This window comes from Oncorhynchus tshawytscha, linkage group LG20, assembly GCF_018296145.1.
Source record: "Oncorhynchus tshawytscha isolate Ot180627B linkage group LG20, Otsh_v2.0, whole genome shotgun sequence".
Classification (NCBI taxonomy): domain Eukaryota; kingdom Metazoa; phylum Chordata; class Actinopteri; order Salmoniformes; family Salmonidae; genus Oncorhynchus; species Oncorhynchus tshawytscha.
Window position 1 is genome coordinate 14,249,749 of NC_056448.1, and position 16,545 is coordinate 14,266,293.

At 42.7% G+C, this 16,545-nt stretch overlaps 1 protein-coding gene across 1 annotated transcript; it reads left to right on the forward strand.

Annotated features, from left to right (window-relative positions):
- The first annotated feature begins 290 nt into the window (after positions 1 to 290).
- LOC112219417 (solute carrier family 35 member E4) lies at positions 291 to 14,544 on the forward strand. Its single transcript, XM_024380640.1, has 3 exons — positions 291 to 499; positions 8,192 to 8,805; positions 12,807 to 14,544. Exons 2-3 carry the CDS (start codon positions 8,211 to 8,213, stop codon positions 13,322 to 13,324), a joined length of 1,113 nt encoding a protein of 370 aa, XP_024236408.1. The 5' UTR covers positions 291 to 499; positions 8,192 to 8,210; the 3' UTR covers positions 13,325 to 14,544.
- The last annotated feature ends 2,001 nt before the right edge of the window (positions 14,545 to 16,545 follow it).

Consider the following 16,545-nt stretch of genomic DNA (forward strand, 5'->3'; position numbering starts at 1 on the left):
GTCTGGTGTTGTTTTAGGGGTTGTAGCATCCACTGAATAATACATTATCAAGTTGTTTCATCATTAATGAATGGAAATACACATAACTTAAATAACTAATTTCGATTCTCTACATAGCAATCTACCAATTTTTAATTGGTAGTCAGTCAGCAGTAGGTCAACATTTGTTCACTGTGTACATTGAGTGCTCTGTTTAGGTTATGTAATTCAAATTTGTGCAGACATGTTTTATGAACTGTTATATAAAAACAACCGCCTTTAGAGGTGTGCCATGTGTGCTTACACTGCATAATAGAGTAATGCTTCTTCTTCCGCTGTCAGCTTTTGTCCTAGCCGAGGTCATCTTTTCTTAGTGACTGTCCCAGTGAATGAAGAGAGGGTGATTGCAGTGACGTGACCGCACAGCTGATCGGGCGATAACGAGGCAGACAAGCATTCCGCTGTGTGCGCCCGGGATGTTTTTGTGATGTTACCAAGCCAAAGATCCACAAAGAAAGAGGTAAATGTAACCAAAAAGCATAGGCAATAGCGTTAGGCTGCCGCGTGATGTTAAATGTGCGTATGGTGAGGATGTTTCACTTGCTGTTTAATCTGGTCTGTCATTGCAGTGGTAGCTGACGATTCTGTGTTTCGTCGTTTATCAGGTCTAATATTTTATTCCGACTTTGTTTTAGGTTTACATGTACATCATTTAGCAGACGCTTTTATCCAGAGCAATTGGGGTTAAGTGCCATGCTCCGTGGAACATCGACAGATGTTGTACCTACTCGACTCAGGGATTTGAACAAGTGACCTTCCTGTTATTGGTCCAACGCTCTTAACCGTTAGGACGGCTACCTGCCGCCCTATGTATACGGATAGGACAGAGTAGGTTATAATAACTTCAGTTGACAGACACGTCATGATTTTCTACACCGCGCTCGCGCTGGATGAAGGAAAGCATGATGAAGCTAGATCCGTGCACTAAATACGCTATGTAGGACTCTGCGGGGCCGACAACAATTTATTTCCATCGTAATGAACCACGGTCAATGAAGTGAACAATTACCCCCTTCTGATTCATGTCTCATGTGTAGCCTAGCTGTTGAGCGGGTTAAATGAATCGCCGTAGTTCTGCTACTATTTAATCATGAGACCCCTCGCATGAATTCATCTTCGATAGCTACTTGCGACTGCAGCTGCTAGAGCGGGGGCTTGTTTACATTCCTGGCTGGCGACTTCATTCTGGCTAACAACAGTAGGAGATATGTAGCCAGCTAAATATAGCCGCGGGAAGTAATGGTGCCCTCTGAAAAATCGGGGGGGGGGAAATATTATTAAGAAAACAAATTGCCACTGGGACTTTAATAGTCCTGTATTAGCTGACAGATAAGGACATATATCAATTTGCAAGGCCAGCTCAGGCAAAAATATTTACAGCATCCCCACCGCTGGCTATGCAGCTGAATGTAGCAAATGCAATACTCTTTGGAAACGTTTTTCTGTCATAACTTTTGGATTTGAAATTGTAACCAATTACAGACTCACCTGTAGAGGAAGTAGAAGAGTCGGGAGTTTTATAAGGTAGGGGTCTTAAACCTTTTCTTGCCCAGGAAACCCCCTCCCAGGCAAACTGGTGACCCCGGGACCCCCCAATAATGTATTCAGGGCCGGCTCCAGGCATAAGTGACAAACGGTCGCTTAGGGCCCCTGGCCGCTATGGGGCTCACTAACCTACATTCATATATATAATTATTTTTTTAGGAACTCAGTCGGGTCTCAACTTACTGTTGAGAGTAAAATGCTTTTCATGGCCAATTCAACGTCTGAAGTGGCCGTACAGCGGCAGGTAGCCTTGGGGTGACAGGTAGTCTAGTGGTTATAGTGTTGTACTACTAACCAAAAGGTTGCAAGATCAAATCCCTGAGCTGACAAGGTAAAAATCTGTCATTCTGCCCCTGAACAAGGCAGTTCCTAGACTGTCATTGAAAATAATATTTTTTTTCTTAACTGACTTGCCTAGTTAAATAAAGATAAAATTAATACTGTGATGTAGACTTCAGGGCTTTCTTACTTCTTGCAATTAGCAGAGCTATTGTGAAGAGAGTTGTCAAGGAAGGAAGTTTGTGTTTATACAGGATGTACCGCCCCCACCTACCATCAACCAATCATGTCAAGGCGGAGCTATACGGAGCCCCCCCGCATTTTTACAAAATTTGAGAGGTGCACAGCGATGCGGTACAGAGCTTGATCTGGCCTCTGCATGGCTCCGCAATTGCATCACACCCTCCATACATGTTTGGATCAAGCCTAAATTGGCTTTTAGAATAGTAGAATACACAAGGTGCAAGTTTGAAATGTGGTTGTGCATCAGCAGTTTTTCTCTTCTTTTGTAAGTCCCTGACAGTCAGTTAATTGGCCATGTCAGCTTACAATTTGTAGATTGGTAAGTTAGTCTATCCATTTATCTAAACTTGTACAGTAGTAATCATGGTCGAATACCGACCTGGCACACTGGGCATGTGCCCAGGTGCCCTGACCTCCACGGGGCCCCCGTGGATTTTGTTTGTCACTCTCACTCAGATATTAAGATGGCACAAGTCATGGCAAAATGTGTAGAATTGCATGAAATGTGTTATAAAATTGCAGAATATTCTTATCATCAGGTGAATGATAATGGCAAGGTGAGGTTATCGGCATTTAAAAATTAATATATTTGGTAGATCGTTTTTTGTTATTTTGACCTCCCCACATTATAAATGGAACAAGAAGTGTAAACTCTGACATAGCGATTTTGGACTGTGTAGGCGCAGACTGAGCAAGAAAAACAAACAAAAAAACTAATTATGTTCTACTTGTCAGTGTTCTAAATGGGACATTATTTGTCTTTTTACTTAAGCACTGTACTTGACTTGGGCAAGAGCTCACCGGAACTGAGTACCGGCACCTCAAATTGTCTTCTGCATGAGTTTCTGCATCTCCTATAGAATAATAGAATATTATCTCAAAAGTATTAACCTAGTATTGAGGAGCTCCTGCACCTAAATATAAATGGCACCGGCACCCAAAAATAGTACCAACAGCTATTTGGGTCCAAGTCAAGCACTGGCCTAAACATGCATATGTAACAGTTTTGCTTCCGTCCCTCTCCTCACCCCTACCTGGGATCAAACCAGGGACCCACTGCACACATCAACAACTGACACCCTTGAAGCATCGTTACCCATCGCTCCACAAAAGCCGCGGCCCTTGCAGAGCAAGGGGAACAACTACTTCAGGTCTCAGAGCAAGTGACGTCACCCGATTGAAACTCTATTAGTGTGCACCACCGCTAACTAGCTAGCAATTTCACATCGGTTACACATGACCTCATGGATTTCCAAGGTGAGTTATTTTCTGATGACCACGGCCAGCTGGGCACCGGTGAGTGCAGCACAAAGCTTGAGTCTTGGCATTGACTGTTCTCGTTTTGGGGCCACTCTTGATCTTGCTGCAAGGAATGCCAATTGGAGCCGTCCATTGGTGTCTTCAGTACGGAGGTACGTGACGGCACCGTACGCATGTTCTGAGGCATCACTGAAGACGTGAATACTTGACGTAACACCTTAGCAGTGTGACCTGAGACATCTGTGGAAGTTTGAAGGCCCTTGAAGGGGTGGCAGGTAGCCTAGTGTGTAGAGCGTTGGGCCAGTAACCGGGAGGTTGCTGGATCGAATCCCCGGCCTGACAAAATAAAATTCTGTTGTTCTGCTCCTGAACAAGGCAGTTAACCAACATGCTGTCATTGTAAATAAGAATTTGTTCTTAAGTGATTTGTGTAGTGAAATAAAGGGTCCATCTGAGCTGAGTTTTGATGGTGGCAGCTTTGCAAGGGTGACCCAAATGCACTGGTTCTGTTGGGGTGATTAGATGGGGATAGTTTGATATGATGTGCATTAATGGCTGCACCTGATCCAGCAGTTGAAGGGGTAGGCATTTGAGGTGCCAGTATCTTTTCTGAAGGGCTTTGTCCGGTAGGTATGCGGTGCAACGCCCAGCTGTGAAGGCTCTGTGAATGTCACAGGACCTGTTTGGTTGACTAACAGGGGCCACTCACACAGAAGCTCCATGGACGACCAGGATATCTTGACGCCAAGTCCTCAGGATTGCCTAGGAGGCCTGTGCACTCTGACTTGTCGTTCAACAGGGTGTACGTGTCAAGTGACTTGTTGCCGCTCCGCAAGATGACTCAACTCATTTTCAGCGATCACCGTAGAGGGTCTCTGCAGTGTAGCTCACCCTCAGAGCGCACCATCAGAGCGAATCTTTGGAATGCCTTGGTGTCACCGCTCTTGATGTTGGGGCCATCCATTGACCCGGTGATGTATTGGAGGGCAAGCTGGTGGTGCTGGCCATACAGTTCTGTGAGGGAATCCATGGTGTCACTGTATGGGTACCTGCTTTGCCGTAGGAGTCGTAAATTAGCAAAGCCTCTTCCAACTTCAAGTGGTCCACCAATATCTGAAAGTTGAAGCACTCTGTTGTATCTACAGGCAGCACATTGTCGAGGGCCAACTTCAGCCTTGCAAACTCTTGTGGGTCTTCATTGATGAAGTTGGGGATGGTAGGAGTTGGTCCACGGTAGACACACTCCCGGCTGGGTGGAGAAGGTGTGCGGTAGCAGACAGGTGAGTGCCAACAACGATCAGGTGAGTAGGCCGGGCAGCGACGGTCAGGCGAGTAGTCGCAGTGGCGATGGTCGGTTGAGGGGTGATGACAATGGTCATGTCAGTAGTCGCGGTGGAGACGGTCAGGTGCGTAGTTGCGGGGGCGACAGTCCGACGTGGGCTGACAATGGCAATCAGTTGAGGATTTACAACGACAATCAGGCGTAGGCTGACCATAGCGGTCAGGTAAGTAGTCGCAGCAGAATCGGTCAGGTGAGTAGTCGCGGTGATGACAGTCAGGTGTGGGCTAATGACGGCAATCAGGTGTGGGCTGACCGTAACGGTCAGGTTAGGGCTGACGTTGGTGATCCTATGAAGTCAGTCCTCTGGGTGATGCTTTAGGGCTCCGAGTTCTGAAATGAGAAGTCGACTGGTTTCACTGGTGCGATGACTCACGATGTCGAGGGGTTGACTGAGTAGATGATGATGATGATGAGGATGACTGGTCTGAGAAGGAGAGCCCTCTGATCCTAAGGTTTTCAATGAGCTGCTCTGTCTTATCACACTGCCTTTGTGACTGCAGGTTATCATCTCTGGTTGTCACCAGCTTTTCCCACTCAGGCTGACTAGTCGACATGTGCCTGCTATGGGTGGCCGGTGAGTTGGCCATTATTAATGAAGGTGAGGCTCCATCTTTATTGTTGCGAGTCAGCCTGGGTAGTTAGTGGCTTGAACTGTTTGGGACAAATTGAAGCGGATTAATTTAGCTCTTCCGATAGCTCCAGTATCTCCCGTGTTAACTTCTCAGTTTCCTCTCCTTTCAGCTTCAGGAACATTACGACTGTTCTGGAAGAAGAACGGGTTTCTCTCTCATCTTGTACAGGAGGGTAGCTGCTGCTGGTCTTGCTGTGAGAGTAATTCACACTCACAGCGCCGTCTGCCTGTGGTCACTCGTTGGAGTGGTGTTTTGTTGTGAGTGGTGTTTGCCTTGAGCCTTCTTGGATGGGCACTCCTAATGTAACTCTATGGCAGCACCCAATGGGCTTGAATTTTCAAGAAAGCAAAAAATAGACCATGTTTGTATGTGGCTTTATTAACTCAATGTTTTTTATTTTCTTTTACATTGTTTGCAAACTGATATGTGACACCTTTTAATGCCAAAATAACACGCAAATCAGGCAACTCCACCTGCCCTGAATGACGGGTCGCCACTACACCGAGTGTACAAAACATTAAGAACACCTTGATTCGGAGGGGTTGGGTTAAATGCGGAAGACACATTTTGGTTGAATGCATTCAGTTGTGCAACTGACTAGGTATCCCCTTTCCCTTTAACATGAGTTAAACAGCTTCAGAACAGCCTCAGATCAGCCTCAATTCGTTGGGGCATGGACTCTACAATGTGTGGAAAGCATTCCACAGGGATGCTGGCCATGTTGACACCAATGCTTCTCACAGTTTTGTCAAGTTGGCTGGATGTCCTGTGGGTGGTGGACCATTCTTGATACACGGGAAACTGTTGAGCGTGAAAAACCCAGCAGCGGTGCAGTTCTTGACACAAACCGGTGCACCTGGCACCTACTAACATACTCCATTCAAAGGCACTTAATATGTTTTTTTGCCTTGCCCATTTATTTCCAGTCAATGTAATGAGCCTATAATTTTTTGTAATTTTATTGGAAATCAAACTTTTCCCACTATAACTCCGCCCATGCATTGAATTGATATCACACAATACATTGTAGGTGCACTTGATCTCCCGCGCCCTGCAGAGAATTGCACTCGGTTTGCATTTGGACTCATAAAGTTCCTCATAAAGAAGTGATATTTTTTCAAATTTGGACAAATTATTACAAAATGAAAAGCTGAAATGTCTTGAGTCAATAAGTATTCAATCCCTTTGTTATGGCAAGCCTAAATATGTTCAGGAGTAAACATTTGCTTCACAAGTCACATCTTTTGTTGCATCGACTCTCTGCGTGCAATAATATTGATAATCATGATTTTTGAATGACTACCTCATCTCTGTACCCCACAAATAAAATGATCTGTAAGGTCCCTCGGTCGAGCGGTGAATTTCAAACACAGATTCAACCACAAAGACCGTGGAGGTATTCCAATGGTTTGCAAAGAAGGGCTCCTATTGGTAGATGGGTCAAATAAAAAAAGCAGACATTGAATATCCCTTTGAGCACGGTGAAGTTATTCATTACACTTTGGATGGTGTATCAATATACCCAGTCACTACAAAGATACAGGCATCCTTCTTAACTCCGTTGCCAGAGAGGAAGGGAACCGCTCAGGGATTTGACAATGAGGCCAATGGGGACTTTAAAACAGTAACAGAGTTTAATGGCTGTGATAGGAGAAATCTGGCGATGGATCAACAAAATCGTAGTTACTCCACAATACTAACCTTAATTGACAGAGTGAAAAAAAAGGAAGCCTGTACAGAATACAAATATTTAAAAAACATGCATCCTCTTTGCAACAAGGCACTAAAGTAAAACTGAAAATAATGTGGCAAAGAAATAAACTTTATGTCCTGAATACAAAGCGTTATGTTTGGGGCAAATCCAACACAACACATCACTGAGCACATCTCTATATATTTCCAAGAATGGTGGTGGGTGGCTGCATCATGTTATGGGTATGGATGTCATTGGCAAGGACTAGGGAGTTTTTATGATGAACAAAAACGGAATTGAGCTAAGCACAGGCAAAATCATAAGAGGAAAACCTGGTTCTGTCTGCTTTCCACCAGACACTGGGAGACAAATTCCCCTTTCAGCAGGACAATAACCTAAAACACAAGGCCAAATATACACTGGAGTTGCTTACCAAGATGACATTGAATGTTCCTGAGTGGCCTAGTTACTGTTTTGTCTTAAAATGACTTGAAAAGGGCTGTGTAGCAATGATCAACAACCAACTTGACAGAGCTTGAATCATTTTTAAAAGAATAATGTGCACATATTGTACAATCGAGTTGTGCAAAGCCATTAGAGACTTACCCAGGAAAGACTCACAGCTGTAATTGCTGACAAAGGTGATTCTAACCTGTATTGACTCAGGGGGTTGAATACTTATGTAATCAAGATATATTAGTGTTTTATTTTTCATATTTATTTTTTTACAAATGTTAGATTTTTTTGTGTGTAGATAATAAAAACTAAAAACATTTAAATCCATTTTCATCCCACTTTCTAACACAACAAAATGTGGAAAAAGTGAAGGGGTGTGAATACTTTCTGAAGGCACTGTATTTCAAGGGAATAAACTTAACTTTTTCAATCTTCCTCCGAGAAGATTGAATGACAAATTTAAGTTTTTATCAAAAACGACTGTTTTCAGCACCCAAAGAACAACATTGAACATTGTTCTGTGTAATTGCGGGCTATTCTTTGGGTGCTGAAAACAGTAGTTTTTGATAAAAAAATAATTTTATGTGATGTTGGAGCTCCAGCCCGCCCACACAGTCACTGCTCAACTCCATCGTGAATCATGGAGTGGAGTTTAGTCGGCTAGTTATTGCTTAACCAAGTCAAGATGTGTTTGCCTTACAGAAACGAGGATGAAATCAACATGATTAGCACCGATGGCCTCTCTACATGCGAGGCGACCTGGCGCGAGACTGGGAAAAGGCCACAGGCGGAGATGTTGCACCTTCTGTCCGCTGTCATTGTCTGGCTTGTGACGGGGACAACCATCTCCAGTCTTAACAAATGGATTTTTGCAGTGTACAACTTCAGGTACCCCTTACTGCTGTCGGCCCTGCACATGTTGACAGCGATAGTGGTGGACTATGGGCTTATTAAACTGCGAATGCTCCAGCAAAACGGTGGGGTTGACAACCAGAAGGACCTTACCACCAGCGCCAAATGCAAGGTGTTTCTATTGAGCTTGACATTTTGTGCCAGCATCGCATTTGGCAACGTGGGTCTGAACTATGTCCAGCTGTCATTTGCCCAAATGATCTACACCACCACGCCAATCTTCACCCTGGCCATCTCCACTCTGATCCTGGGCAAGCAACACCACATCCTCAAATACACAGCCATGATGCCCATCTGTCTGGGAGCCTCGTTCAGCATCATGGGCGAGGTCCAGTACGACCAGACAGGCTGCTTCTTCGTATTCGCTGCGACAATGTTGAGAGGTGTCAAATCCATCCAGCAAGGTGAGTCACAGCTGCTACCTTCAACTTGTCTTTATGATAGTTGTTATGTTGCATCTCTGATGGTGGTTGACATATTGGTCATCACTTTATAAATGTTGAACTGTATAATAAACTTCTGTTGTTGCCCTAGGGGTCGTTCCTAAGGATTTCAATCACTTTCTGACTTTTGATTTGAACATAACCTTTCTTACATGTTTGTCGATGGTGGAAGTGGTCAGAAAGTTACATTTTTGGCCTGAATGCCAAAACATTTAGGAGATTAGTTGTTCAAAGATTACCCATGTTGCTTAGCCTACCCTACCATGTCTTCATCACTGAAAAAGATTCAGTTTGATATCATTTGAAAGTTTACAAACAGGGTTGTCAAACTGTTTTATGATTTCCTAGAAATATTAAAAAATACATCTATCATTTTTAAGTTTTAACGTCAATTATCTAAAAACGTGTAAACTCAGATGTTTCTCATTTTCACTAATGTTGTAGCTTAGACCCTATTTTTCATCATCTGAAGTATTTGTGTTGTGCCCATCATCGATTGAGCGACAGCATACTCTTGGGTATAATTTCAATCATAGAAATATAATTAATAGAATGGACCTATCCCTTTGGACCCCTGCAATCAGAAGACACAAAGAGAAAGGTTTTACTCCACCCAAAATCTGTCCAAGAAAATAAGCCCACGAAGTGAGGAATTTTTGTATGGAGGTCAGTGAAAGAGTGTTGAATTTGGTCAAAGGAAAATGTAATTGCTAATTTGCTATGTGAGGCTTATTTGAGCAAATATACGTTTTGTTATGGTTTGGTTGTTAGTTACGAATGCACTGATATAGGTGGACGCATGTGGCAATTTGAAAGAAACATTATACTGGAGTTGTGCCTGTTGTCATAGAGGGAGAGATAGAGGACTCATCATGGATATAATCTTTTTTAGCATGGACATTTTCGTTGAGGAATTATCCCATTTTAAAGGAGTCCACTGGGTGGGGATTCCTATGAGTTGGGAGCAATCAGCAAATGGAGAAGAAAATGTACTTCTTTAAAATGGAGATAGCTAGCCTCAATGGCACCGCCCATGCTATAATGGCACACATAGAAAGATGAATAATCTCTTTGGCCTGGTAGTCACACACATATCTGCCCTCTCATTGGCTAGAATGGTCCCACCTGATCTCGCCTGCTTTCTATGTTTGAGGACATGTATTTCCATTGCTAGAGCGGTCACTCGAATATCTTGTTAATACTATATAATAGACCATCTTTGCTACAATTTAACTGCTACACAATTGACATTCAAATTGAATTGAAACTTCTAATTACTACCAGTAAGATGGCTGATGGTCCACCCACTGTCGAATGTCAACTTGAATGGGAATGTCTATCCTATTATCTATATTTCTAGGATTTCAATAGGTTTCCAATGGAAGATTGATAGTTTAATTTATAACAATGGATATTCTCACTCAAGTCAACGTTATTTGATGTGTAGACCTCCAACCATCTTTGTGGTACCATTTGAAAGTTAAAATTTCAATTATGTTCTGGTCTCATAGTCTTTTAATTATAGGCCTATGGTTTATTATGTGTAGGTCTATGTGAGTCGCATGGTAAATATAAGAGTCATGGATTTACGTAGGCCTACAATACTATTTGGACAATTTTCGATGGTTCGTTGTGTGCTGTACGTTTTAGTAGGGAATAGGGGAGGCTGTGCTTTTATGATCTTTTACCATCTTTCTGATACTCTACCATTTGAAAGTTTACATTTAAACCTTTTTCACATTTTAGTACATTATCAGCCAAAACATGACACTCACCCTGTAGTCAAGAGTATGCTGTGTCTCAACTGATGGCAGGCACAACACAAACACCTCAGATGATGTAAAATATGGTCTAAGCTAAAAATGTATATAAACACAATCTTAGTTTACGCTTTTTTAGATAATTGACATTAAAGCTTAAAACATTTGACAACCCTGTTTGTAAATTTTCAAATGATATTATACTCAACCATTTAATTTTTTCAGTGATGAAGACATCATGTCTCATGCTAGGGTGGGGTATGCAAAATGGGTCAACTTTAAGCACCTCTTTTCTCTTGATTTCTTTTGGTATTCAGGTCCAAAAAGTCACTTTCTGACTACTTCTACCATGAGCAAACATGTACGGAAGGTTTTGTTCAAATCAAAAGGGGTGCAGTCAGAAGTCATGGGAATTATATGGAACGACCCCTAAGCAATATGAACATATGGGTGCTATCAGATTTTGGAGGACAAATCAGAAATGTCCCTGTGTACTTAAATACTTTCCTTTCAAAAGAGTGGAAAATATGTCCCCTAACTGAAATTCTCTGACATCAGTCAGTGTATATTTGGTGTTTCTTCCAATCCCATATAAACTTCCCACACTGCAGTCAGTGCTGGACATTTTTACTGGTGCCCTGAGTTACCAAGTAACACACCCAGTCTAGCTAGAGGTGTTGTGTTGCCTGTTGCTAAGGACACTTTCAAAACTACTGATAGAGCTGACCCAATAAAAACGTATCAAAAAGGACTAATTCATGACAGGTAGAGTTCCATCCTGTTTACCAGGAATTAGTCCTATCACTTTGTTACTGTCATACTTTCAAATCAAATATTATGTCACATGCTTTGTAAACGATAGCTGTAGACTAAGAGTGATATGCTTACTTACGGGCCCTTCCCAACTATGATGAGAGAAAGAAAATACAGAAATAATAGAAGACTAAAACACATAATAATAAAAGTAATAATAAATACATAATGAGTAACGATAACCTGTATATACACAGGGTACCAGTACCGAGTCGATGTACGAGGTGATTGAGGTAGATATGTACATATAACTAGGAATAAATTGACAGATAATATACAGTAGCAGCAGCGCATACGTGATGGGTCAAAAAAGTTAGTGTAAAAAGGGTCAATACAGATAGTCTATGCAGTCTGGGTAACTATTTAACTAACTATGGAGCAGTGTTATGGCTTGGGGGTAGAAGCAGTTCAGATTCCTGTTGGTTCCAGACTTGGTGCACCAGTACCGCTTGCCGTGCGGTAGCAGAGAGAACAGTCTATGACTTGGGTGGCTGGAGTCTTTGACAATTTTTAGGGCCTTCCTCTGACACTGCCTGGTATAGAGGTCCTGGATGGCAGGGAGCTCAGCCCCAGAAATGAGGTAAAATGTATTTTAGTTCACCTGCATTAATATCACTGGCCACTAAGAGCGCTGCATCTGGATGAGCATTTTCTCGTTTGTTTATGTCTTAGTTCCAGCATCGGTTTGTGGTGCTAAATAGACAGCTATGAAAAATATAGTTTAAAACTCTCAAGACTTCCTTAATTTCCTTCCTGTATTTGAACAGTATGAATCTGTTAATATATTTTCTCTACTTGTTTTGTTAGTGTACTGTATAGTGCTGTACTGATAATGAACTTGCTAGTCTCATGATGTGAAATCCATTCTAAGTAAACAAACCTATGACATGTCCGTGTTCTGAACATGGCAGATTTGACATTATGTTAAAATAATGACTTATGGTCTGGATTTTCTACTCACTCAGAACAACCACCCTGAAATACCAATGTTGTTGGATGGTGTCGTGTCGTGTTTCAGCAGCTATTTTCAAACTACCCTCGTAAAGGTCTCACTTGTTTACTTTATATGACACACATCAGTGGTGCACGTGTCTTGTTATTTTGCTAAAGGAGGCTCACTCCCTTGGTATCCATGCAATTAGCTGACGTGTTATTTCACAAATATAACACATCTCAATGATATGAATGTGGAACTACAGTGTTGTTTTGTATGATTATGTTTTATTTCTCTCTATCCTCTCTTATCTTTGTATTTAATCCCGCCACCCAAAACCAAACCTTGTGTTTGCGCTATAATGTTTAGTCTGTCATGAGACTACTTTGTATTTAAGCCTACTTTGTTTGTATTCTGCTTCTCTCTATGTGCTTTTCTTTGTGTGTGTCTCTCAGGTATCTTGCTCCAGGAGGAGAAAATCAACTCTGTGTTCCTGCTGTACCTGATGTCTATCCCCAGTTTCTGCATCCTGGCCGTAGCTGCTCTGGCCCTGGAGAACTGGGCCGTGCTGGAGTCTCCAATGCACTACGACCACAACCTGTGGCTCTTCATTCTGCTCAGCTGCCTGGGCTCTGTCATGTACAACCTGGCCAGCTGCTGCGTCATAACCCTCACCTCCGCCGTCACCCTGCACATCCTGGGCAACCTGAGTGTGGTGGGCAACCTGCTGCTCTCCCAGCTGCTGTTCGGCAACGAGATGTCAGCGCTCAGCTGTGCCGGTGTGGCTCTTACTCTCTCTGGCATGCTCATCTACCAGAACTCTGAGTTCATCTCCAACTACCTGGATGCACGGCGAGCTAAAGCCAGGGAGCTCAGCCGAGTGAGGGAGGAGGATATTGCATTCCAACCGCCCCCCCAAAACCAGCAGGAGAGGGTAGACGCTGCCGGGAAACGAGAGGACAAGATTGACTGAGAGAGAGGGGGAGAGAGAGAGAGAGAGAGATTTCCTGTCCTTGGGGTTAGTTAAGTCAGGTGGTTCTGTGGAGAGGTTCAGGAAATGGTCTGTGACCTCATGATGTCATAGTTGATGATGACGACATGAGTGACAGAACTTGTTTGGTTGGGTCGTTTTTACCTCTTCACTGTGCCAATGTATTTATTTCAGCCATGGTCTCATGGAACAGAAGTCAGCTGACTAAAAAAACAGATGCCTTTAGGAAAGTGACAGTTGAGTTTGTACTGTTCTAATACTCATACATGCACACATACTGGTATGCATGCATGAGCACACAAACTATGTGATACATCTCATGAGATATCACGCACTGTTACTCACACTACTCCACTGTGAAAATGTTCTCTCTGAGTGAGTGCTCAGTGGGATGGTTGGGTGGGAAGGACTAGGAACACTGCTCTCATGGATGGAAACAAATACGTTTTAAAAACGTATGGTAATGTTACCTAACCTTCCCCTGGTCTCGTATCACTGGGAAAGAGGTTTTCTGGCAGCTTTTATTTGGGGATCTTAAAATGGGTGTTCCGCATTTGTTATAGTGCTATAGCTTTTGTCTAGATGAAGTTTACAAACATTCAAGCTAACAGGTTCAGCATATCATATCTCCTGGCTGTTTGTAGGCATGGCGGCCAGTAAGCCACAATGTTATTAATCTACTGCACAGTGAGGCATAGATCTGAGGGGAGCCACCTTGTCCCACTCAATGACCCATTATTGCATTTCCCTTCATTTCCTCTTAATAAAAGGAACCTATTATAATCATTTTAATAACCTCCTACCTTTACAGCAGTTCTCACTGCAGCAAATGTCTATTATAAGGCCTATCCACTCTCTAAGGAGTCTCACTCATCTTTAGCACACTCCATAAAAAGTATTTCATCATCCTCTCTTTACCGCCACTCGAACAGAAATGTCTTCTCCACTCAGAGGGTGCCACATTACATTTAGTCTTTATAACTGACCTCTGCTGGACAGTGTTATTGTAACTCCATTTGAATTTTTGAATATTTATGATGCAGTGTTATTTCTTTCATTTATTTTTTATTCTGTAAGCAACACTATTTTTTGTCCTGTTTATGATTCTTACACAGTACAAAGAGGAAGTTATTGGATTTCTGTTTACTAAATTGAATACAAAAGCTGTAGAATTGACCTTGATCAGAAACTAAAACTACTTATTTGAAGTTGGAAAGCTCTTACATGATGTGTCCAGAGCACTGACATAGGTCAGAAGTCACTCAGTAACTGGAGGTCTAGTCAACTGGTCTGTCACTTGGCCAACTAATGTACACTACCTTTCCACATTTTGCAGTCACTTAGAAATGTCCTTGCTTTTGAAAGAAAAACTTTAACTTCTTTAGATTAGTTGAGTATCTGGAGCATCAGCATTTGACGGTTCGATTACAGGCTCAAAATGGCCAGAAACAAAGACTTTCTTCTGAAACTCGTCAGTCTATTCTTGTTCTGAGAAATGAAGGCTATTCCATGCGAGAAATTGCCAAGAAACTGAAGATCCCGTACAACGCTGTGAGCTACACCCTTCAGCACAAACTGGCCCTAACCAGAATAGATATGATATGATATGTTTCCATGAGACGCCATCTTAACTGACTTAATTTAAAAAAATATATTTTTTACCCCTTTTTCTCTCCAATCTCCTCAAGTCTTGTCTCATCACTGCAACTCCCGTACGGACTCGGGAGAGGCGAAGGTTGAGAGCCGTGCGTCCTCCGAAACACAACCCAACCCAACCAAGCCGCACTGCTTCTTAACACAATGCCCACTTAACCTGGAAGCCAGCCGCACCAATGTGTCAGAGGAAACACTGTACACCTGGCAACCGCGTCAGTGTGCACTGCACCTGGCCCGCCACAGGAGTCGCTAGTGTGCGATGGGACAGGGACATCCCTGCCGTCCAAACCCTCCCCTAACCTGGATGACGCTGGGCCAATTGTGTGCCGCCCCATGGGTCTCACGATCACGGCCGGCTGCGACAGAGTCTGGACTCGAACCCAGAACTTCTAGTGGCACAGCTAGCACTGTGATGCTGTGCCTTAGACAACTGCGCCACTCAGGAGGCCCTTTAACTGACTCAACCTGTTGAGTGTAGGGGACAGTATTTTGATGTTTGGATGAAAAACGTACCCAAATGAAACTGCCTATTTCTCAGGCCCAGAATCTAGAATATGCATATAATTAGGATAGAAAACACTCTAAAGTTTCCAAAACTGTCAAAATATTGTCTGTGAGTATAACAGAACGGATATTGCAGGCAAAAACCTGAGGAAAATCCAACCCGGAAGTGCTGTTTTTCCTGAAAGCTCTCTGTTCCATTGCCTGCCTTCGCTCCATTTAAAGGGATATCAACCAGATCCATTTTCCTATGGCTTCCACATGTTGTGAACAGTCTTTAGACATAGTTTCAGACTTTTATTTTGAAAAATGAGCGAGAAAGATCACATCGCGTCATTGTATGGCTGGGTGCCAGCAGTGTTTTGCATGCGCAACAGCTTGGAGCAGACATTTTCTCTCTCTCCTATTGAAGAAGGTACAGTCCGGTTGAAATATGATCGATTATATATTGTACAAACAACCTGAGGCTTGATTATAAAAAACGTTTGACATGTTTCTACAAACTTTACAGATACTATTTGGAATTTTCGTCTGCCCGGTCGTGACCGCTCTAGCCTGTGGATTTCTGAAAATAACGCGCCAACCAAATGGAGGTATTTTGGACATAAAAATACTCTTTATGGAACAAAAGGAACATTTATTGTGTAACTGGGAGTCTCGTGAGTGCAAACATCCGAAGATCATCAAAGGTAAGCGATTCATTTTATTGCTTTTCTGACTTTCGTGACCAATTTACTTGGCTGCTAGCCGTTTGTAATGTTTTGTCTGAGAGATGTCCTTACATATACGCTTGGTATGCTTTCGCCAAAAAGCTTTTTTGAAATCTGACACGCCAGGTGGATCAACAACAAGCTACGCTGTGTTTTTCTATATTGCACTTGTGATTTCATGAAAATTCTATATTTTTAGTAATTTAATTTGAATTTGGCGCTCTGCAATTCAGCGGATGTTGACAAATTATCCCGCTAATGGGATGGGTGCATCAAGAAGTTAATTTGGCTTCAAATGCGCTATTGAGTCTTCACATAGGAATGAATAGTGTCACG

Bases quoted from the DNA above. Each gene is read 5' to 3' on its own strand.
- LOC112219417 (XM_024380640.1), top strand. From the start codon at position 8,211: ATGATTAGCACCGATGGCCTCTCTACATGCGAGGCGACCTGGCGCGAG. The intron at 8,806-12,806 runs GTGAGTCACAGC...TGTGTCTCTCAG, and splicing joins TGTCAAATCCATCCAGCAAG to GTATCTTGCTCCAGGAGGAG.